The following is a 25,404-nucleotide window of genomic DNA, read 5'->3' on the forward strand; positions in this document are numbered from 1 at the left end:
GGTCTTCATAGAAACCCACCTGTCGCCGATGTTCTGTTTTTTTTCAGATTGGGCGCCACTTTATGCTTTGAACATTGAAATAGCATTCGTCTATGAAACAGACGTAGGAATGGCTCTAATTTGTACTACTCGCAGCATAAGATCATCATTAAATGCCGACTTACGAAAATGTTGGGCTTCGTGTGGGCTGACAAAAGTGGCGCCCAACGGGACACCCAAACACATTTTAAGAAGGTATTTATTTTTTTAGAAAAATTTGAAAGCAAGGAAATGGTCCAGAATGCTTTGCCCTTCAATCCCACGTTGGAAAAATGGGATCTCCAACTGTTCAGGCAAACGGCTGAATTGCCTGGTAAAGCTTTGGAAGCAGCTACCGTGAGTGTGATGGTGGACAAACTTGCTCTCTGGAGCCCAAACAATATCCAAGACCAGTTTTTATCTAGATCGTTGTAACTGGCAGAAACGTAGAAAACGGTTGGAACCCAAATCCAGAGTAATGAAAAAAGCTTTTATACTTAGTTCTTTTAGAATTCTTTTTATTAGGATTGAACTGGATTTGGACTGTAAGGTTCAAGAGTCGAATTAGAATAGAATCCAAGATAATGCGGAAATTAGACTCCCAATATGGCCATTAGAGAAGGCCGATAAAAGAAAGTATGGAAATGGGAAAAGGAAAAACATAGCATATTTATCTTAACTTCGATAACAGTTCGAATGGATAGTACACTAACAATGGTGCTATTCATATTTAAGATACAATTTAAGAAAGTGAAAATGGTTTACGTTTTGACGTAAACATTCCGCCCCCCATGGCAAGGGGACATGACAATTATATAATCAATTCATTTAGGACTAAATTCATATGACTAAATGACTTAATGCATAACTTATTATATCATAATACAATATGTCTTTTCAAGTGATTTCAATTGGCATATTAGTATTTAAAAAAAAAGGTATCGTAAATTCAGAATAAAAGTGGTGGAAGAGAGTACAATTATTTGTATTAATTTGAAAATGTTCCATATAGCACTAATCCGAAAAGGGTATTTTGAGCTGTAGGAAGTCCATGGCGAATAAAGATGCCGTCGACTATAATTTTGGAATATATGTCAACCCCAATGACGATATCAACAGAAGCTGCCTTGTAGAATTTGCTATCTGCTAGGACGAAGTTTTTGAAACTGAGTTTTGAAGACTCGGGCAGCGATTGCTTAGGAGTTGTAATTCCAATCCTGTTCCTCATTCGCAATATAGCCTCTATTTTTGTCTTGGAATCGACGCAGGATGTCAAGGTGACGGGGCACATAACTTCATCTTCCAACTCGAGCGTAGACAACCCCAGCTTATCTACGAAGCGTTTTGAAATGCAGCTCATGGGGGCCGCGGAATCCAATAAACACCTTGCCAACTGTGTGCCATTTGCTCCGTTGATTTTGACGACTGCAGTAGGAAGAAGAGGGGTGGCATTCTGCCTAAGAAGTGCCGACAAAGAGGTAATACTGGATGTCGATGTTGACCTCGGTATTGAGCCGGTAGTGGCTGAAGAGTCCTTGGGGGTGGTGATATCAAGAGGGGTAACCGTCTTATTGGTCTTTTTTGTCGAGGATGATTTTGCCTTTTGTAACCTTGGGTGTTGATGTAACAAGGAGTGGTGCTTTTTGTGGCAATATCCACATCCTGTGGTGGTAAAACAGGTGCCCTGTGAATGGGTATGCGCCAGGCAGTTCATACAGTACCCATATTTCTTGACCGCATTTAACCTTTCGGCGGAGTTCATGGCACGAAATTTCCAGCACGATTTCAGAGGATGTTTTTTGCGGCACAACCTGCAGGCAAATTCCGAATAACGAGAAGACGAAGGACCCTTCATAGTAATATTGTAAATAGAGAACTGAAATAAAGGAACGAATTACAAAAAGAAAAATGGAATGGAAGTGAAATAGAAAATGGAAAAAATGATTTGTCTTAGGCTTTGTATGAGGATAAAGTCTAAGACTGGTTATCTGGTAAGATGACCAATTTTGTAATTGGCCGGGTGATTCTTCCCTTCTGAGTGAGAATGTCAGCAACGCGCACTTTCTGATCATTGCCATGATAGACACGAACCACTCTGCCCAAACGCCAACAGGTCGGAGGGAGATTTTCTTCCTGAATAACCACCAGCATATTTTCTTCGACATCGCGTTCTGGACTTTTCCATTTAGTCCTTTTATGAAGTTCCTTCAGATATTCAGTCTTCCACCTGCTACAAAAATGTTGATACATTGATCGGATTCGTTGCCAGCGATTTTGAATAGAAATGGATGACTGGGAAATTTCTGGTTCTAAGAGAGATAGTATAGGAGAACCGATTAAAAAGTGTCCAGGAGTCAATGCGGTGAAATCTGATGGGCTTTGAGAAGATGGGGATATTGGTCTAGAGTTTAGACACGCCTCAATTTTAGTCAGCAAGGTTTGAAATTCTTCGTATGTGTATTTTGTATTGCCAGCAATTTTGCGGAAATGTTGTTTGAAACTTTTTACGCCGGCTTCCCAGAGTCCACCCATATGAGGAGCTCCGGGAGGTATGAAATGCCATGTCAAATTTTGGTGGGCGTAATTGGACATTAGAGCTTGATTCGAGGTATCGATAAAATCCTTTGCGATCCTCTTGGAAGCTCCGACAAACGTAGTTCCGTTATCAGAGTGCAAATGGAGTGGACACCCACGACGGGAAACAAAACGGTTAAAAGCTGCCAGAAAATTGGATGTGGATAAGTCGGATGTTGCTTCAAGGTGAATTGCCTTTGTGGAAAAACAGACAAACACACACACATATCCTTTGGTAATCCGACAATATCTTCCAGTATAGCTCTTGATATCAAAAGGTCCTGCAAAGTCCAAACCGGTATGTGTGAATGGTCGGGATATTTCACATCTTTCTGGAGGCAATGCAGCCATCAACTGCTTTTGGCATCTTTTCTTATATATGACACAGATCTTGCAATTTCGTATAATGGATTTTATAAGATTTTGAACCTTTGGTATCCAGTATTGTGTACGGACCAATCGGAGGACAAGTTGATTGCCCCCGTGTAGACTTATCAAATGGATATATTGGACTAATAGTTTGGAATATTGACAGTTGTATGGAACAATTATAGGATGTCTCTCGTTGTAGGATAACTCTGGACATACTTCAAGTCGACCGCAAATTCGCATTAGACCTTCGGAATCTAAGAAGGGATTCAAACTCAATAGTTTACTAGAAGAAGGAATCGGTCTTTGGATACTCAGCGCCATGTACTCATTTGGGTAAAATAGCCTTTGGTATATGGATATCAGCTTTGAGCGAACATGGATGATTTCTTGAGCTTCTATGACGTTACCATAACGTCTATTATTGGTCTTATATCGTGGATGAGTACCATTTATAAAACGATATACATACGCCATAATCCTTAGAGCTCTTGGGTAGGAAGAAAAATTCGTTAAGTAATCGTGGAAGTTTTCGAAATATGCAAAATGTGTCTTTACCGACTTCTTCTCTAATTCAGTTGGTTGGACATCTTGATTAGAGTAATTTTCCCAAGGAGTGTCAAATTCAGATAACCATGCAGGACCTCTCCACCAAAGATCATTTTGGATTAGATCCTGTGGATAGACACCTCTACTCGCGAGATCGGCGGGGTTGTCCTCTGAACTGACGTGGTGCCATTTTGGTGGATCGACAGTTTGGATGATTTTAGAAATTCGATTTGCTACAAAAGTATTCCAATGACATGGTTGTTTTGCTAACCATGAAATCACAATGGTGGAGTCCGTCCAGCAATGTAATGAGTGACGGTGAACGTCGAATTGAGGCACTAAATTGTCAATTAGCTCAGCAAGGAGAGTAGCTGCACATAATTCCAGTCTAGGAATAGATAGGGACTTAATCGGTGCTACTTTCGTTTTGGAAGCCACTAAGTGGGTGTACACAGTAGTTGGAGAAACAATTCGAATGTATAGTACTGCGGCATAAGCCCTTTCTGATGCATCCGAAAACCCGTGGAATTCAATTTCATGGTCTGGGACAAAGTTAAACCAACGTGGAACACGAATCTCATTGATGGAAGAAAATGAAGACTGAAATGCTTTCCATAAGTCAATTGATTCTGGTGATATCTCTTCATCCCAACCCACTTTATCTAGCCATATTTTTTGCATAATTATCTTGGCTAATACAATGACCGGCGAAATCCAGCCAGCAGGATCAAATAGTTTTGATATTTGGGAAAGAACCTCTCGTTTGGTATAAGTATGGGGAGAAAATGCAATGGAGGAGAAATAAAACTGATCAGAATACGCATTCCAACGAATGCCTAACATTTTAGCTGCACAATGTGCGTTAAAGTCTAAAAAGCCATCATTAAGAAGATCATCGGGTGACAAGTCCGAGAGAATTGTTGTTGAATTGGAGGTCCATTTTCGCATGTTGAATCCTGCGGACTTCAGAGATAGGATTAATTCACGTACGGTTGAAATTGCTGTGTGTATGTCATGTGCCCCTGCAAGGGCATCATCCACATACATGCAATTCTTCAAAACATGACTAGCTAATGGATATGAATCATGGACGTCATTGGCTAGTTGAATCATCGTACGTATCGCAAGATACGGTGCACAGTTAACACCAAAGGTTACAGTTTTCAACTCGTAATCCTTTATTGGTTCAGTTGGATTCTGGCGGAACAGGATTCTCTGAAAGTGGGTGTGAGAAGGAGACACAAGGATTTGGCGATACATTTTCTCTATATCACCACTGAAAACATAGCGATAAAAACGCCACTTAAGGATGAGAATAGTCAAGTCGTTCTGTAAGGCTGGACCAGTGTACAAAACGTCATTTAGACTTGTACCATTCGATGTTGCGTAAGAAGCATTGAAAACCACACGGACTTTAGTGGTAGAACTATCTGGCTTCACAACAGCATGATGCGGCAAATAGTAATGATCGGGAAATTCTGAGATTGTAGGAGGTAGAACAGGAATCATATGTCCTAGTTTGACGTACTCTTCAATATTAAGATCATATTCTCTTTTCAATTCTGGATTTTTTAGCAGACGACTTTCATTCCGAATATATTGGGCCATCGCACCTTTTCTCGACTGACCTAAGGTTAGTGAATCGGAATATTCGTCTTTAAACGGAAGCGAAACAGTATACCTTCCATTCCCATCTCTAGTTGTCGTTCTCTGATAAATTTCTTCACATTGTCTATCTGCTTTGGACATTACACGCTGTTGTGGAATATTCTCCACCTCCCAAAATTTCAGAAGACTTTTTTCTAAAGCAATTTCGCAGAAGTACGATACACATGTAGAGAAGGACTTTGGAGCTTTGGTTGGAATGGGGCCAGTGAGGATCCATCCGAATACGGTCTCCTGGGCGAATAAGGATCCGCAAATCGCTCGCTGGCACCCAGATAACATGACAGAAGGAAGTAAATCTGCGCCAATTAGGATATCAATCTTGGAGCTTCGGTAAAAATACGGGTCAGCTAAGTCTAACTTTGGTAGCGAATAGAGAATATCAGACCCTATTGTGCAGGTTGGAAGGTTATTAGAAAGATGAGGCACAATTAAGGCTGAAACATCGATCTCGAAAGCTTTATCCGCATAGGAGCCCAGGATAAAGCGACATTCTTTTTGAACAGCAGCTGAAACCGTGTTATTAAGGCCTGATATGATAGCGGATGTAGGTTTGGAAGGTAACCTGAGGGCATTGGCAAGGTTTTGAGATATAAAGGTACCTTCTGAACCTGAATCTATGAGGGCCCTCGCTATATAACCAACACCTGCATGAATAACTTTTACTACAGCGGTACCAAGCAAAACGCCGTTTGAATTAACCGCGAAACAATTTTGAATAACATCGGTTGAAGAGTTAGTGGACTGTATGGAGGAATTTGGAGAAGCTTGGAATGCAAATGTCCTAGGCGTTTGAAGTGGTGTATTGGAAGCTGAAGGAGAAGTACTAATGGGTATATTTTGTTGCTCAGCATCCTTATGGAGGAGAGTATTATGTCGTTTTTGACATTTGAAGCAAGAATTTTTGCTTTTACAATTTTTGACAGCATGGGAGCTGGAAAAACAATTTAGACAGAGATTGCTGGCCTTTATTTCCGCCAATCTCTGTGCGTAATTAAATGCTAGGAACCGAGGACATTTCCTTATTATGTGGAATTCATTGGAACACAATCGACATTTAGTTTTGTTGACGTTGGTTTGGTATGTCTGAAGCCTGTCCTTCTGATTCTTTGTATTTAAAGGTCTGGACTTATCCCCTTTGGACTTGGAATCAGAAGAACTTCTCGTTTCAGAGACAGCCTCCAATGTTCTATACCGGTTGGTAAGAAATATATCCAATTCAGACCATTTTGGAATGCTGGTTTTATCCGAGAGTGTTTGTTCCCATAAAGTTAAAGTAGAATCTGGAAGACAGTTGGAACAAATGAACACGAAAATCGGATTCCAGCTTTCAACGTCAACATCATAAAGCTTTAGAGTGGATATACAAGAATTGATATCTCTTTGAAGCTTCTTGATGGATATTGCAGTTTCTGTATGAATATTGACAAGTGAAAATAAATTCTTTAGTTGGCCATTAACCAGCACTCGTTTGTTCTCAAACCTGGAACATAGATTGTTCCACGCTAAGGTGAATCCGGAATTCGTCAAAGGACTTTTCCTAACAATGTCGTGTGCTTCACCTTTGGTCTTCTGACTTAGGTAGAACAATTTTTCTACTGGGCTTAATTTGGAATTGCGTATGCAAATGGCCGTAAACATGTCACGAAAGCTTGGCCAGGATTTGTAGTCCCCATGGAATGTGGATAACTCAATTGGAGGCAAGTTAAAAGAGTTACTGGACCGTAAACTTGGACTAGAAGAGGAAGGAGAGAGAGGTTCCAGAGCTTCATTGAGCTTTGAGATACAACGACAGTAAGTGGAGTAGGATTTTTTATATTTATCCTTTACTGTCGCTACCTCATTGGTTTCTCGATCATCAGACACCTCTTCATCTTCTTCTTCATTTTCCAAATCCGCCAGACATTGCTCATAAGCTTGTTTAAGATGTGACCATGTGGATTTCACCTCTTCAGTGTGGGTTTCCAGCAAACAACGAGTTGTTAGAGGAAACTCATTGGCAATAAGTGCCGCTTCAAATTCTACCAAGCTGTCAGCTAGGCGAATGAATTTGTCGAGTGACATGACTACAAGCAAGAAGTTTGGTGGATCAAAGGCAAGAAAATGAATGAATAAAGATTATTCAGATAAGTGGTTATATCGGAGTAGGCAACTAGGACTGGTGAAAGAAACAACAAGCTGAGTTCACCGTATGTTCCAAATTTGAAAATGATGCGCAAATTTGAAAATGATGCAAAAATAGCATAAAATGTCCTGGTATAAAGTACGGATACCAATTGAATGCTGTTTTAGGAAAAACCAACTTGAAACGAACAGGAGATTGTTTTATGTATTATTATTAATTTCAAATTCCACTGGTGGAATATTTTTGTAATTTTATTGTATTTATTTTTTTTAATTACTTAATTATTTCCTTTAATTTGAGTTAAAGTTTTAATTATTACTATTTTTAATTCAAGTAGAAGTTTTTCTTTATTTTAGTATCAGTAGAATAGTATATTTCATTTCAATTAATTTTTTCCCAATAATTAACTAGTCTCTTGAGTTTAAAATTTCAATTAAATAATGTACTTGATTTTTTACTAATTATTAACTTTTTCTCAAATATCGATTAATTATTATTATTTTTTTTAACTTCAATTAAATAATTCTGAATTATTACAATTAATTTATTTAATTTTCAATATAAAGTGGAAATAACGACAAGTGTATAATTTTTTAATTATTGTGGAAAAGTGATATTTGGTACCACTGTGCGATGGTATCCAGATATAAATATTTTTATCTAATTGCTTCGAAATGTGCTTCAGATACATCACAAGCAAAAACACGACTTTGCCAAAGTAGAAAAGCAGCTGATCGTTCAAGAGTTCATTGAACTCAATGTAAGTGGAAAGAATTTGGAAGAATTGGAATAAATGGAATAATTTGGAATGATATGCTCCGCTCTGAGCAATCAATCCTCCGTTGGTATGTGTCGGACTCTCAAACAGCGAGAATGACACGTAAAAAATAAATAGAGAAAAGAACACAAATGTAACAACTGATTGAGTGGAGAACTCAAACTCTGCAGTAGTAGTTACACGGCAATGATACAACAACACGATTGAGTTGTAATCTCACCCACAATTGACTAGCGCATTCTCATTGGACATGCGCACTCAAAGCAGAGAATGTAAACATTGGTAGCAATTGGATGTATGTGGCTGAGGAAGAGAACGATGAGTTGAGCTTTAGTTTCAGCATGCACGAGAGAAGCGCATTCTCAGTGGACATGCGCATTCGAACAATAGAAAAGAAGAGAGTGATGCTGAAACTGAGTTAAGAGACGTGTGCAAGCTCTGATCACCACATACATGCACAAGAGTAGCATATGCTCACTCGGACCACAGAAGGCGAAGGTAAGCTGAAAAATAACTTAAGAGAACAAGGCAAGCTTGGATCTCAACATCCATACATAAGAGCATGTACTCAGTGGACATGCGCGCTGGGAAAGAGAATGGAATGGACAATGCAAGACGAGTGAACAACAGTATGGAAGAGATCGTGCATAGAGGTTGCTCACTTCACATGTGTATTATGAGTGTCTGAATGATAAATAAAGTCGTGTTCTCCGAGAACTGAGACACATCTTCCAATAGATTTACCATGTAAACATAAACTGCATTTGATACAACAGAAAGACGTTCTGATAACAAATAGCTAACAGTGCTGCTGTTGTAGATAAATGTTATGCCTCTGTTATTAACATAGTTCTACAGAACACGTTTTTTTATTTCAACAGCCTTATATATGTTACATTAAAGTGCAAAATTTTCTGTGTTCAAACAAATTTCCTCACTTATTTTGAATCTTTTTTCACACTATTTTTTCCTTGAACTTTCACGTGAGATTTCCTTTTTACAGATTCATTGAGTTAGAAAATTTTTTAAAAGGATCTTTTTAAGAAATTATTATTTTTTTAACTCACGCACAATCCTCTGCTTGGCTTAAGACAGGTAGCATATGCTGGAATCCGAAATCCTCTTATAATTCCTCTTGGTAATTCCACAATTGCCAATTGTATTCCTCCTTATTGATATTACCTTCTGAGCTAAGATAGTTGGGAAGATAGCCAGGTCTCCAAATATAGTTTTATATTCAAATTGTAGTATTTGTTTTAATTATGTATATTTTGATGATGTGAAAAAACCGAACTTTGTAATTTGTGCGAGATTAAATGCGATCTTCGACTTCTTTTTTTGTACTGATGATACGAAATAAACTAACAAGAAACATACCTCTAGGTATCAAAAGCTTCTGCAGCTGAAATCTCCGGAGAGCAGCTTGTCGATCCGGTTCGACGTGGACCAAAATGTTCAGGCAAACGGCTGAATTGCCTGGTAAAGCTTTGGAAGCAGCTACCGTGAGTGTGATGGTGGACAAACTTGCTCTCTGGAGCCCAAACAATATCCAAGACCAGTTTTTATCTAGATCGTTGTAACTGGCAGAAACGTAGAAAACGGTTGGAACCCAAATCCAGAGTAATGAAAAAAGCTTTTATACTTAGTTCTTTTAGAATTCTTTTTATTAGGATTGAACTGGATTTGGACTGTAAGGTTCAAGAGTCGAATTAGAATAGAATCCAAGATAATGCGGAAATTAGACTCCCAATATGGCCATTAGAGAAGGCCGATAAAAGAAAGTATGGAAATGGGAAAAGGAAAAACATAGCATATTTATCTTAACTTCGATAACAGTTCGAATGGATAGTACACTAACAATGGTGCTATTCATATTTAAGATACAATTTAAGAAAGTGAAAATGGTTTACGTTTTGACGTAAACACCAACCTAAAAAGAGAACACGAAAGCACCCCTATTTGTGGCAACATTTATTCGGCCATATCTTGACTTTACTTAGTGACGGATTTTCCATAAAAAGCCAAGAAACTGGACCTACTTGCGACTAGTTTCAGCGTCAGAAAATTATGGTGAATTCAAATTCAAATGAGGTTAGGGAATTGGAAGGGTATTGAATGGTCCCGTGAAAATGGCGCCCAACGTAAAACTCGATTATTTACTTGGAGTACATTTTTGGCTGAGCAATATTTGAAGTAACTTGATGAGGTAATCGATCCGATGAATTGTTAAGATGTCTAGAACATAAAGGGAACCATACGGGATCGATAGTTCTTCGGCCCCACATTGGGCGCCATATTACATTTTTCAGCGAAATATTAACTTCCCCAAAAAAACCATGAAAATGGGCTTTCCAAGCAAAGAAAATCGGCCTACCTTCGACTGGTTTCAGCGTGAGAAAATGTTGGTAAATTCAAATTGGGTTAAGGAATTGGAAGGGTATATTGCAGGGTCCCGTGAAAATGGCGCCCAACGTGAAACTCTATCATTTAGAGCACATTTTTGGCTGAGAATATTTGAAGTAACTTAATGAGGTAATCGATCTAGTAAATTGTGAAGATGTCTAGAACTTAAAGGGAAACCATACGGGATCGGTAGTTCTTCGGCTCCACATTGGGCGCCATATTACATATATAAGCGAAATATTAATTCCTCCATTAAAATCCATAAAAATGGGCTTTCTATGACAAGCTAAGAAACTGGACCTACTTTCGACTGGTTTCAACGTGAGAAAATGTTGGTAAATTTAAATTGGGTTAGAGAATTGGAAGGGTATTGCATGGTCCTGTAAAAATGGGGCCCAACGTGAAGCTCGATCCTTTAATTTTTTTTGCCGAGAATAATTGAAGCAACTTAATGAGGTAATCGATCCAATAAATTTTGAAGATGTCTAGAACTTAAAGATACACCTTACGGGATCGTTAGTTCTTCGGCCCCACATTGGGCGCCATATTACATATATAAGCGAAATATTAATTCCTCCATAAAAAACATGAAAATGGACTTTCCATAACAAGCAAAGAAAAGTGGCCTACTTTCGACTGGTTTCAGCGTTAGAAAATTATGGTGAATTCAAATTAGATTAGGTAATTGGTAGGGTATTTTGTGGTCCTGTACCAACGTGAAACTCGATCATTCACTTCAGACTACATTTTTGGCTGAGCAATATTTGAAGTAACTTAATGAGGTAAACGATCCAATGAATTGTAAAGATGTCTAGAATTTAAAGGGACACCTTACGGGATCGGTGGTTCCTCGGCCCCACATTGGGCGCAATATTTCATTTTTCAGGAAATATTAATTCCTCCATAAACAGCCATGAAAATGGACCTACTTCTAGCTGGTGTTAGAAAATTTTATGGGGAATGTAACATAGGTTTGGCATCGTATGGGCTGGCATAAGTGGCGCCCAACATGGAACTCGATCATTTTGCTTACTTAGAGTGCAGTTTTGGCTAAGTATATTTCAAGGAATTGTAAGCAATTTAATGAGAAAACCGATTCGATAGATTTCAATTCTATGTTGGGCGCCATAATGCATTGAACATCAAAATATGATTTTGTCCATCAAAAAAACGTGGGAATCGGTCTATATTCCGGGTCTATACTCTGCTGCAAAATATTTAATTTCAAATTCAAAAGTTGTTGGGCTTCATGTGGGTTGTGGCGCCCAACGTGGAATGTTAAAGTGCAACATAAAGAGCAATTTTTTCTTCAACTGAAGGGTATATCTTTTTTCGGCAATGTTGATCGCTCATAGCTCTCTCTCCTTCTCTCTCCCTCTCTCACTATTGGTTCTTTTTTTTCAATTCTACGTTGGGCGCCATAATGCGTTGAACATCAAAATATGATTTTGTCCATCCAAAAAACATGGGAGTCGGTCTATATTCCGGGTCTATACTCAGCTGGGTAATATTTTATTTCAAATTCAAAAGATGTTGGACTTCATGTGGGTTGTGGCGCCCAACAATAAATGTTAAAGTGCCACATAAAGAGAATTGTTGATATCCTTCTTCAGCTGAAGGGTATATCCTTTTTCGGCAATGTTGATCGCTAATAGCTCTCTCCTTCTCGCTCCCTCTCTCGCAGAGAGGGTATATCCTTTTTCGGCAATGTTGACCGCTCATAGCTCTCTCCTTCTCTCTTCCTCTCCCGCTCTTGGTTCTTTTTTTATACCCTCCACCTTGGAAAGGAGGGTATATTAACTTCCGTTCATTCCGTTTGTAACACCCCAAATATTCGTCGTAGATCCCATAAAGTATATATATATTCATAATCAGCATAAAATTCTAAGTCGATTTAGCGATCTCCGTCTGTCTGTCCGTCCGTCTGTCTGTTCGTCTGTCTGTTGAAATCACGATACAGCCCACATTATTTGACGTAGAGCGCCAAAATTTAGCAGAGTAATTTGTATTGTGTCTAGGATAGTTGGTATTGAAAATGAGATATATCGGTCCACATTCTGGCATAGTCCCCATATAACGGTACCTCCCGATATTCGGTATTTTGATGATTTATGCCACATTTTTTCACGGATTTATCTGAAAATTGGTATTTGTCGGTTATAACGGGTCCCTGTGCATGTGGCAAAACATTGCATGTATAGGTCCACGTTTTGGTATAGCCCCCATATAAAGGTACCGCCCGATATTCGGTATTTTGATGGTTTTTGCCACATTTTTCACGGATTTGTCTGAAAATTGGTATTTGTCGGTCATAACGGGTCCCTGTGCGTGTTGCGAAACAATACATATATGGGTCCATGATTTGGTATAGCCCCCCTATAATGGTACCTCCCTATATTCGGTATTTTCATGATTTATGCCACATTTATTCACGGATTTATCTGAAAATTGGTATCTGTCGGTCATTACGGGTCCCTGTGCGTGTGGCAAAACATTGTAATTATAGGTCCACGTTTTGGTATAACCCCCCTTTAACGGTACCTCCCGATATTCGGTATTTTGATGATTTTTGCCAAATTTTTTCACGGATTTGTCTGAAAATTGGTATTTGTCGGTCATAATGGGTTCCAGCTACGGTGGCGAAACATTGCATGTATGGGTCCATGATTTGGTATAGCCCCCACATAAAGGTACCTCCCGATATTCGGTATTTAAATTTTTTTGGCCACATTTTTTCACGGATTTGCCTAAAAATTAGTATTTGTAGGTCATAATGGGTCCTAGTTCGTGTGGTAAAACATTGCATGTATAGGTCCACATTTTGGTATAGCCCCCATATAACGGTACCTCCCGATATTCGGTATTTTAATTTTTTTTTGCCACATTTTTTTCACGGATTTGTCTGAAAATTGGTATTTGTAGGTCACAACGGTTCCATGTGCGTGTGGCAAAACATTGCAAGTATAGGTCCACGAATAGGGATAGCCCCCATATATCAGTACCTCCCGATATTCGGTATTTTCATGATTTATGCCACATTTTTTTCACGGATTTGTCTGAAAATTGGTATTTGTCGGTCATAATGGGTTCCAGCTCCGGTGGCGAAACATTGCATACAAGGGTCCACGTTTTGGTATAGCCCCCATATAACGATATTCGGTATTTTAATGGTTTTTGCCACATTTTTTCCCTGTTTTTCCCTTACCCTAAGGTGGAGGGTATTAAAAGTTTGGCCCGGTCGAATTTAATTTTTTTTTACTTGTATCTACCTTATCTCATTCCGCTCTATACTCAGCTGGGTAATATTTTTTTTTCGAATTCAAAAGATGTTGGGCTTCATGTGGGTTGTGGCGCCCAACGTGAATTGTTAAATTGCCGTTTAAACAGAATTTTTACTTTTTTTTTCAATTGAAGAGTATTTCTTATATCGGCCATGATGGCCGCTCATAGTTCTCTCCTCTTCTCTCCCTTCCTCTCTCTCTCCCCCACCCTCTCTCTCTGTTGGTTTTTTATCCTTATCCCCAGCCTCGTTTTTTTAAAATTTTTTTTTCAATTGAAGAGTATTTCTTATATCGGCCATGATGGCCGCTCATAGCTCTCTCCCTCTCTCTATCTAACCTTATATCCTGCCTCGTTTTTATTTCATTCTCCCAAACCGTTAAATATAATATTTTGTCTTTTAACCTTAAGCTATGAAATGAAACTTAAACTGCTTAACGAGTAAACGTAACCAAGAGCTCTCTCTCTCTCCTCCGACAACAATAAAATGATGGCTGGATGTTGGCTGGTGGAAGGCATGCATGCCATCGAGTCATGAGGCCAATAGACTTAATGTTCTAATTTCTAAGCACCTCAAATGCAATGTCTTCCCAGGTATCTTTTTTTTTTTTTTTTTTTTTTTTTGAAGGAAGATTTTAATATTATTTGCCATCATAAGCATGGCAGACCAGGCAGCCGACCGGGGCCATCTAGCAATCTAGGAAAACAAAACCAGTCAAATATGCAACAGCCGCAACAACAACAACAACCACATTGAGAGTGTCATTGTACGCAACATGCAACATAAACTGAAACTGATTAAATTCAGCACGCGCCCTCCAGGCTTCATCAACCGAGCCGAACTGTAACAACATTGAAAAGCTTGATCTTCTTAAGGGGGCCACTATCCACCACATCATTCCAGGCTCCCCAGCCAGGCAGCATCTACTTAAGATGCTGGCACGGCCAGACAGAGGCCAGCCCAGCCAGCCAGCTAGCCAAGAAGGAGGCACAAAAAAAAAACAGAGAACAGAATCTGCCCAGCATGCAACAAAACATTAAATACATCAACAACATTAATAGCCCGGCTACAACAAGATCCATTTCCAGTTGTAGTAATGTTTGGCCGGTGTTGGTAGTAGCATTGTATTACGTCCAAAGCAATTGCACTAAATTTTCTTCAAAAAAACGGAGTTTCAGATATTTTTTTTTTTTGCTGTTCAATGGCCTAGGAAATTAAAATTGCTTCTTACAATTGTTGCAAGCATTTATTTCGTTTTGTTAGAGGGGGGTTCCATTCTATGGCCCCTGGGAGCATTCTGTTTAATTTTCTCTGCACTTAAATGTCTCTGCGTAATATGTTATCAATAAATATTCATTTCGAAGCAGATTTGGGGAGGAATTTAAAACAGAAAATTAGATTTAGAGCTACATTTGAAAATGGCGCCCAACGTGTTGGGATATTCAAGACAAGTTGGGATTCTTTCGTGGAAACATTTTCAATAACCAGCAAAAGTTGAGTGTAGTGTGACAAAAGTGGCGCCCAACGTGGAATGTTTTTATTTCGAATTTTTGTTGTTGTTTTTTACGACATTGAGAGAATTCTGTTTAATTTTCCATGCACTTGGAGGTCTTTGCGTAATATGCTATCAACAATTATTCGTTTCCCAAAAGATTTGGGTAGGAAACAGAAAATTAGATTTAGAGCTACATTTGAAAATGGCGCCCAACGTGTTATGATTTTCAAGACTAGGTGGGATTCTTTCGCGGGAAAATTTAAAAAAAAAACAGCAAAACTTAAGGGTAGTGTAACAAAAGTGGCGCCCAACGTGAAATGCTTTTATTTCCAATTGTTGTTGTTTTTCATTTTTACGACATTTGGGAAAATTCTGTTTAATTTTCCATTCACTTGGAGGTCTCTGCGTAATATGTTATCAATAAATATTCATTTCCCAACAGATTCGGGGAGGAATTTTAAACAGAAAATAAGATTTAGAGCTACATTCGAAAATGGCGCCCAACGTGTTATGATATTCAAGACAAGTAGGGATTCTTACGCGGGAAAATTTTTAAAAACCAGCTAAAGTTGAGTGTAGTATGACAAAAGTGGCGCCCAACGTGGAACGTATTTATTTCTTTGTTTTGTTAGAGGGTTTTTTTGTTATTATTTTTATGGAATATTTTTCCATGCACTTAGAGGCATCTGCGTTATAATTTATCAATAAATATTCATTTCTCAAACAATTTGAGAGGAATTATAGCTACAATTGAAAATGGCGCCCAACGTGTTATAATATTCAAGACTAGTTTGTTTACTTTCGAGGAAATATTTTTAATAACCAGCAAAAGTTTGGTGAACTGTAACAAGAATGGCGCTCAATGTGGAACGCATTTATTTCGTTGTGATAGAAAGAAGGGTTTTATTGTTCTTATTTTTTTCTATGGCCTCTGGGTGAATTATGTTTAATTTTCCATGCACTTGGAGGTCTCTGCGTAATATGTTATAAATAAATATTCATTTCGAAGCAGATTCGGGGTGGAATTTAAAACAAAAAATAAGATTTAGAGCTACATTTGAAAATGGCGCCCAACGTGTTGGGATAATCAAGACAAGTTGGGATTCTTTCGCGGGAAAATTTTTAAGAACCAAAAAAAGTTTGGTGTAAGGTGACAAAAGTGGCGCCCAACGTGGAATGCTTTTATTTCGAATTTTTTTTGTTGTTCTGTTTTTACTATGGCCTCTGGGAGAATTCTGTTTAATTTCCTCTGCTCTTAAATGACTCTGCGTAATATGTTATCAATAAATATTTATTTCGAAGCAGATTTGGGGAGGAATTTTAAGCAGAAAATTAGATTTAGAGCTACATTCGAAAATGGCGCCAACGTGTTATGATATTCAAGACAAGTAGGGTTTCTTACGCGGGAAAATTTTTAAAAACCAGCAAAATTAAGTGTATTTTGACAAAAGTGGCGCCCAACGTGGAACGTATTTATTTATTTCATTTTTTTTTTTTTTTTTTGTTAGAGGGCTTTTTCTTGTTATTATTTTTATGACCTTTTTTCCATGCACTTAGAGGTCTCTGCGTAATAATTTATCAATAAATATTCATTTCCCAACAGATTTGGGAAATGAATATTTATTGATTTGAAAATGGCTCCCAACGTGTTATGATATTCAAGACAAAATGGGATTCTTTCTCGGGAAAATTTTTAAAAACCAGCAAATGTAAGTGTATTTTGACAAAAGTGGCGCCCAAATTGGAATGCATTTATTTCGTTTTGTTAGCGAAGGATTTTGTTATTGTTCTTATTTTTTTCTATGGCCTCTGGGAGCATTCTCTTTGATTTTCCATGCACTTAGATGCCTCTGCGTAATATTTTATCAAAAAATATTATTTTCCCAACAGATTTGGGGAGGAATTTTAAAAATATGGGAATAATTATAGCTGCATTTGAAAATGGCGCCCAACGTGTTATGATATTCAAGACAAGTTGGGATTCTTTCGCGGGAATTTTTTTAAAAACCAGCAAAAGTTGAGTGTAGTATGACAAAAGTGGCGCCCAACGTGGAACGTATTTAATTTTTTTTTTTTTTTGTTAGAGGGTTTTTTTGTTATTATTTTTATGGCTTTTTTCAGGCACTTAGAAGTCGCTGCTTAATAATTTATTAATTTGGAAGGAATTTTAAAAATATGGGAATATGTGAATGGCGCCCAACGTGTTATGATATTCAAGTTAATTTCGAGGATATATTTTTAATAACCAGCAAAAGTTTGGTGTAGTGGCGCCCAACGTGGAATGCATTTATTTCGTTTTGTTAGCGGAGGATTTTGTTATTGTTCTTATATTTTCTATGGCCTCTGGGAGCATTCAGATTAATTTGCCATGCACTTAGACGCCTCTGCGTAATATGTTTTAAAAAAATATTATTTTCCCAACAGATTTGAGGAGGAATTTTAAAAATATGGCAATAACTATAGCTACATTTGAAAATGGCGCCCAACGTGTTATCGTATTTTAGACTAGTTTGATTACTTTCGAGGAGATTTTTTTTTAAAAACCAGTGAAAGTTTCGTGTAGTGTATCAAAAAAAGGCGCCCAAACAGATTTGGGGAGGCATTTTAAAAATATGGAAAGAAGTGGAGCTACATTCGCAAATGGCGCAAAGGATTCTTTCGAGGAGATTTTTGTTAATAAAATAAAATTTAAAAAAATCGAGAAGAAAAGGACTTTAATGGGATATTCCAAGCAAAAGTTTCGCGTAGTGTGACAAAATTGGCACCCAAAGCGGAACGCAATAAAAATACTTTTTAAGAGAACATTTTTGGCCGAAATTTTTTTTGGAAACAATTGTATACACTTTTGGAATAAGGGGAAAACATTTTTGTTGTTAAAATTATTCCAGTGACAGCTCATTATATTGTTAACAAGCGTACAAAAGCATTTTGGTGAGAATTTTCCAGAAACCAAAAGTTATTCGTGATGGAATTCAAGCGTTATAGGGTGATTTCTTTATATTTGGCTGGAAAACCACAAGTGGCTATCGTGAGAGCACTCCATCATTTAAATGGCAATAAATCTTATGTGTCTCGTACCATCGCCCGTTACCGTGATACTGGTAGCGTAGCCCGCCGTCAAAGATGTGGACGGAAGAAAACAGCAACATCAGCAAAAATGGTTCGAAAAGTAAAGAAGCGACTTGATCGAAACCCGCGTCGCAGTGGCCGAAAAATGGCTCATGAGCTGAACATATCGCAATATTCATTCCATTAGCAAATATTGAAAAATAAGCTCGGGATAAAGCCATTGAAATTCCAAAAAGTTCAAGAACTTACACCGCAACAGAAAGAAAATAGACTCAAAAGAGTGGGCCGAAAGTGGTGAACTGCCCAATTTTGGTTTTCTCCGTCTCGAATGAGAATACATTCGTTATCCAGCAGTTTGTAAGCAAACAAAATGATCGTGTTTCCTTGCCAAAGGGGTCAGCTGAAAATGTGCGACTTCAGTTGGCCACCAGCGAACAATGGCCACCAAAATCTCCGGTTACCAATTCGTTGGACAATTGTGTCTGGAGTATTTTTGAAACCAAGGTTGGCACTAAAAAATATAAGAAACCTGAAATGAATATATCGGTCCACTTCTTTTCGTACCTCCTCCACAAAAGGGTCAGAATTTGGTATAACTATGAAGCTCATAAAACACGAAATTAACATTCGATTCCATTCAGACTTAGTATATCTCAATATTTCCATCAACACAAGATTTGCTATAAAGTTCGTAGAGATCCGACCACTTCTTATGGTACCTCCCCCACAAAGGGAAACAATTTTGAATAACCAAAGCGATGGTAAAATCCGAAATAAGCGTTCGCTTCTCTTCATATTTCACAAATCCCATTATTTATATTAAAACACGATCTGCTGTAAATATGGAATATATCCTACCACTCCTTCTGGTACCTCCTTCACAAAGGGTTAAAATTTTGAATATTCATGAAGCTCAAAAGAACACGTAATTGAAATCCGATTCCATTCAGACTCGGCACATCTCAATATTTTCATCAACACAAGATTTGTTATAAGATGGTGGAAATCGGATTATTCCTTCTGGTACCTCCCCCAAAAAGGGTCAAAGTTTCGAATAAACAAAACGATCATAAAATCCCAAATAAAAATCTGGCTCTCCTCATGTTTCACACATCACATTATTTCAACCAAAACTAGTTTTACTGTGAAGATGGAATATATAGGTTCACTCCTTGTGGTACCTCCCCCACAAAGGGTCAACATTTTGAGTAAACATGAAGCTAATAAAGCGCGAAATTAACAACCGATTCCGTTCAGACTTGGCACATCTCAATATTTCCATCAGCACTAGATCTGTCATAAAGATGGTAGAGAGCGGAACTTTTCTTCTGGTACCTCCCCCAGAAAGTGTCAAATCCAAACAAACATAAAATCCGAAAAAAGCAACGGATTCTCTTCAAATCTCACCGATCCCATTATTTCTACCAACGCAAAATCTGCTGTGAAGATGGCATGTATCGGTCCACTTCTTCTGATACCTCCCCCACAAAGGGTCAAAATTTTGAATATCTCAATTAAAATCATAAAACATGAAATTAACATCCGATTCCATTCAGACTTGGTACATCTCAATATTTCCATAAACGCAAGCTCTGTCATAGAGATGGTAGAGATCGGACAATTTCTTCTAGTACCTCCGCCCACATAAGTTTCAAGATTTTCAAAAACAAAACGCTTTCGAGCAACTGTAAATATGCGGGGAACTGAGGTAGAAAAAATATCCTTGTTCGGTAGCCGTAACCGTCACACATTGGGCGCCATTGCATCTAACACCTATAGAAAAATATGTATGAATAGGTTTAATTCTGGTCATATAAAACTTGCTTAGAATATTTCATGTTGAATTCAAAAGATTTTGTAGGATGGGGAAAAATCGTGAATGGCGGCAGCAAGGTGGCGCCCAACGTGTAACGGAATAATTTCACATATTAAAAGAATATTTATTTTCTTCTAAAAAATAGTTTTTAATTATTTTGAAGATTTCTAGAATTGAAGTAGAAAATTATACGGGGTTGCTAGTTCTTCGGCCCCGCATTGGGCGCCATATTACATTTATAAGCGAAATATTAATTCGTGCATAATAATGCATAAGAATTGACCTTCCTTTCGGACATGCTTCAGCTTCGGAATATTTTATGACGAAATGCCAAATATCTGTGCCATATTTAAAGAATATTTTTTTAAGAGCTATCAGAGGAGTTTTTTTCGGATTCCAAAAAAATCATTTTTTTAAATAGAATAAAGCAAAAATATTTTTAAGGGAATTTTAGCAGATTTTTGAAGAAAACTTTTTTAGAGCCATATTTGGGGGATTATAAATTTTTAATAAAAATTTTTTTTCTGAAACTTGACCTGATTTTCTGGCGGACTTTCAAGTCCTCTATGCCTTTCCTGATGCTGTGTTTAAAAAATAGTCTATTTTTTTTTTTTTTTTTTGATTGGCAAAAATATCCCAAGACATTGGGACATTGTATCTTCCTGGAAGAACATGAAAAATTATCTTGGCCATTACTTCGGCCGTTGTTCCATGGCAAATGGGCGATTTAGTTCGACAGAAGAAGATTGCCAAATGAAACCGCAGATGAGATATCTAAACAAAATTGCATTTTGTGTCATTAGAACACATAACCACACACATACATACATATAATACATACACATCCCGGCAACTAATGAGCTTAGCATTTGTTAACATGGCTACATATGCTACACATATTTAAAAGTTTTCCAAGTCAGAGGCATTATTTTCCTTTTGCCATGAATTGAAGTTGAAGTCGCCGCAGAAGAAGAAGTCTCGTTTGCATCTCCTCCAGCGGCAAAGGAGAATTTGTGCCAGTTTTTTTTTTTTTTTTTGCTCAGCCCCAATGGCTGGACAATTAGCTGGAAAGTTGTTGTTGTAGCTGTTGAGAATTTCCTTGTGTCGGCTATCATTACTCCACATTTGCAGTTACTCCCCTGGGTTCTTACTACCGGTCCAGTTAATTCCAGTTTGCTATGACTTTGTCATTTGGTTACCACGTCCTCTTCTTCTCCGTCTCCGTCTCTGCATCCTTGTCAAATGGCGATTGCTTAAAATTATGTGTGTGCTTAAAATCCAGTTTGATATATTCACATTACAATATTATTAATCGTAACGACTTTAATTATAAGCAATTATAATTTCGGTTTGGCTCGGCATTAGATAGAGCAACCCCGGCAGTTTTTCAATGGAAATGCAAAGCAATTGCCGTTGTTGTTGTTGTTGTTGTTGCAGCGATGGACGGTAATGACCACCGGACTGCCGTCTCCAGGATGAGATATTGATTTAATTTGATTTGCAACATGCTGAAAATCGATGTTAAATGTTCAAAAGACATTCATGTTGCAATTAATAACCTGCGATAAGAACAGGACAGGAAAATGCCAACCGCGGCCATGCTGAGCCATCAGCCACCACTGCTCGGCCACTGGATTTCGATTGCGTGTTTTGAAAGCGCCATTGATTTTCCAAATCAAGTTTCATTAAATGCAATTGTAGTGATGTGCTGTCCGGCTAGGTAGAAATAGCTGTGGAGAAAAATATCTAAATAATTATGCGATGGAAATGGCAGAATGAAGAAGAGGCAATTGAACATATTTTAGATAATGAGCTCCGGAATCTGAGAAGTGGAGATGTAATTTCTTAGTTAAGGAAGCCTCAAAAGCACTGATTCTTTTTTAGGATTTAGATTAACAGTCTCAAAAGTAAACCTACTTCCAAGGGGACTCCAAAAATCTGTCCAATGGGTTCGGAATTGTTTAAAATAATAGCCCTTGGAAATTTTCCTTGAGAAAAAAATTTCAAAAAATCCACCGGAGTCCACAATTGTAGCCCTGATAGTCCTTGAAAAATGCTGAGTATAGGTCAGGGTAATAGAGTTCTTAAGTCTGTCCAATGGCTTCAGAATTTTTTAAAATAATAGCCCTTGGAAATTTTCCTTGGGAAAAAATTAAAAAAAAAATCCACAAGAGTCCACAATTGTAGCCCTGATAGTCTTTGAAAAATGCTAAGTATATGTCAGGGTAATAGAGTTCTTAAGTCTGTCCAATGGGTTCAGAATTGTTTAAAATAATAGCCTTTGAAAATTTTCCCTGAAAAAAAAAAAAAAAAATTAAGAAAAAAATTCACAAAAGTCCACAAATATAGCCCTGACAGTCCTTGACAAATGCTGAGTATAAATCACGGTAATGGCGTCGATATCAGTTAAAAAAATCCACATCAATGGCTCCGAAAGACCTTCTTTAAAACAGAGGCTTTAAAAAATCTTTCAAAAATTTTTAATAAAAGGATCTAAAAAACTTAAAAAAGAAAACTAAAACGTAATGGTCCCGAAAGACTTTCAAAAAATTCATTCGAAAAATCGGAAAGCACTAAAAATATATAAAAAATAAAAATATTTAAATAAATAATAATTATTAATTAATTAAATTTAATATTGATTCTCTTGTTATTTAGAAAGTCAATTGGTCCTTGAAAAATATTCTGTAAAAAAATCTCCATTTGTTCTCAAAAAATTTCCTTAGAAGGCCATCATTGAAAATTATTTTTCAAAAAATCATCTTTTTCCTTAAAAATATATCCTCTAAAAACCCTTCAATTTGTCCTTGAAAAATATCCTTTAAACATTCACCTTTGGTCCTTGAAAAATATTTTTTAAAAATCATTCTCTTTCCTGAAAAATATTCCTTAAAAAATCCTCCATTTGTCATTGAAAAATATCCTTTTAAAACCCCTGTATATGTCCTTGAAAATATCCTTTAAAAATCAACTTTGGTCATTGAAAAATATTTCTTAAAAATTATCCTCTTTCCTTGAAAAAACATTTGTAAAAATTATCATCTTTCCTTGAAAAAATATTTTTTAAAAATTATTATCTTTCCTTGAAAAATATTTTTTAAAAATTATCATATTTCCTTGAAAAAATATTTTTTTAAAAATTATCATCTTTCCTTGAAAAACATTCTTTAAAAATTATCCTCTTTCCTTGAATAATATTTTTTAAAAAGTATCCTCTTTCCTTGAAAAATATTTGTTTAACAATTGTCCTCTTTCCTTGAGAAATATTTTTTTTAAAAATTATCCTATTTCCTTGAAAAATATTTTTTTAAAAAAAAGTCCTTCTTCCTTCAAGGTCCTTGAAAAATATTCTTTAAAAAATCCACGTATATTTGTCTTAAGGTCCTTGAAAAATATTAATTAAAAAATTCAAGTTTATTGGCCTGAAGGTCCTTGAAAAATATTCTTTAAAAAATCCACGTATATTTGTCTTAAGGTCCTTGAAAAATATTCTTTAAAAAATCCACGTTTATTTGTCTTAAGGTCCTTGAAAAATATTAATTAAAAAATTCAAGTTTATTGGCCTGAAGGTCCTTGAAAAATATTCTTTAAAAAATCCACGTATATTTGTCTTAAGGTCCTTGAAAAATATTCTTTAAAAAATCCACGTTTATTTGTCTTAAGGTCCTTGAAAAATATTAATTAAAAAATTCAAGTTTATTGGCCTGAAGGTCCTTGAAAAATATTCTTTAAAAAATCCACGTTTATTTGTCTTAAGGTCCTTGAGAAATATTAATTAAAAAAATCAAGTTTATTGGCCTGAAGGTCCTTAAAAAATATTCTTTAAAAAATCCACGTTTATTTGTCTTAAGGTCCTTGAAAAATATTAATTAAAAAATTCAAGTTTATTGGCCTGAAAGTCCTTGAAAAATATTATTTAAAAAATCCACGTATATTTGTCTTAAGGTCCTTGAAAAATATTAATTAAAAAATTCAAGTTTATTGGCCTGAAGGTCCTTGAAAAATATTCTTTAAAAAATCCACGTTTATTTGTCTTAAGGTCCTTGAAAAATATTAATTAAAAAATTCAAGTTTATTGGCCTGAAGGTCCTTGAAAAATATTCTTTAAAAAATCCACGTTCATTTGTCTTAAGGTCCGTGAAAAATATTAATTAAAAAAATCAAGTTTATTGGCCTGAAGGTCCTTGAAAAATATTCTTTAAAAAATCCACGTTTATTTGTCTGATATTCCCTGAAAAATATTCTTTAAAAAATTCACATTTATTTATCGAAAGGTCCTTTAAAATTTTCTTTAAAAAATTCACATTTATTTGTCTGATATTCCCTGAAAAATATTCTTTAAAAAATCCACGTTTATTGGTCTGTTGGTCCTTGAAAAAATATTCTTCAAAAATCCACGTTTGTTTGTCTTAAGGTCCTTGAAAAATATTCTTTAAAAAAATCCAAGTTGCTGCTGGCCTTTGAAAAATATTCTTTAAAAAATTCAAATTTATTTATCGCAAGGTCCTTTAAAAATTTTCTTAAAAAACCCCATTTATTAGTCAGAAAGACCCTGAAAATATTATTTAAAAAATCCACATTAAATGGTCTTTAGATCCTGGAAGTGAAACCTCAAAAAATCTCTGAAAATATTTTTTAAATTTATTGAAAATTAATTAACATATCCTCTAAAAAAAGTAAAATCTGACCTTTGGACCCCTTACAGTGATTACTCATTTATATATGTATCTATGCCCTGTCCCTCACTCCCCCACCGAATCATATCCTATCGCTTGATGTCAGCAGCATCGCTGTTGTTGCAGGGGATAGCAACAAAAGTACCAACAAAAAGGAAATCTAAATCAAGAAAATGAATGCAACCTAAACACGTAAAAACACTTTGGAATAGTTCGAATATTCAAACCCAATCGAACAACTACTCCACCCCATTTGGGTTCTCAAGAGGTGGTATGAAAAAAGATAGGGGGGGGGGGGGGGAGGTAGAGTCAGACTGGACAGACACGGAAAGAAATAAATCTCAAAACATTACCAACAGCAATAATAACCAAATATATTCGTCGAGGTGTGTAATGGGGTGGAACGGAAATTAAAGAAAAACACACAAAAAAAAATCCTACAAAAAATATTTGAAAAAAAAAAAACGTTATTCAAAGATCATCAAAAAATGTTTGTGAAAATAAAATTTAAAATAACCTTTTCCAAAATTTCGAAAACAAAAATATTTAATTGAATAGAAATGATCGAAAAATTTACTAAAAATTTG

At 36.5% G+C, this 25,404-nt stretch overlaps 2 protein-coding genes across 3 annotated transcripts; both read right to left on the minus strand.

Annotated features, from left to right (window-relative positions):
• Positions 1-515: 515 nt before the first annotated feature.
• LOC131802916 (uncharacterized) lies at positions 516-5,470 on the minus strand. The gene is made up of 2 exons (XM_059123691.1): positions 3,520-5,470; positions 516-3,451 (listed from the first exon to the last, which is right to left on the minus strand). The coding sequence occupies exons 1-2, from the start codon at positions 5,455-5,457 to the stop codon at positions 3,392-3,394; spliced, it is 1,998 nt and encodes a 665-aa protein (XP_058979674.1). The 5' UTR covers positions 5,458-5,470; the 3' UTR covers positions 516-3,391.
• On the minus strand, positions 516-9,580 carry LOC131802917 (uncharacterized). 2 transcript variants are annotated; one of them, XM_059123693.1, is made up of 2 exons: positions 9,456-9,580; positions 516-1,894 (listed from the first exon to the last, which is right to left on the minus strand). In XM_059123693.1, exon 2 carries the CDS (start codon positions 1,871-1,873, stop codon positions 1,007-1,009), a length of 867 nt encoding a protein of 288 aa, XP_058979676.1. In that variant the 5' UTR covers positions 1,874-1,894; positions 9,456-9,580; the 3' UTR covers positions 516-1,006. The 2 variants fall into 2 exon arrangements, with proteins under 2 accessions (XP_058979676.1, XP_058979675.1); XM_059123692.1 differs by lacking the exon at positions 9,456-9,580 and adding an exon at positions 9,146-9,426.
• Positions 9,581-25,404: the final 15,824 nt, after the last annotated feature.

This window comes from Musca domestica, unplaced genomic scaffold, assembly GCF_030504385.1.
Source record: "Musca domestica strain aabys unplaced genomic scaffold, Musca_domestica.polishedcontigs.V.1.1 25, whole genome shotgun sequence".
NCBI classification, from domain to species: Eukaryota; Metazoa; Arthropoda; class Insecta; order Diptera; family Muscidae; genus Musca; species Musca domestica.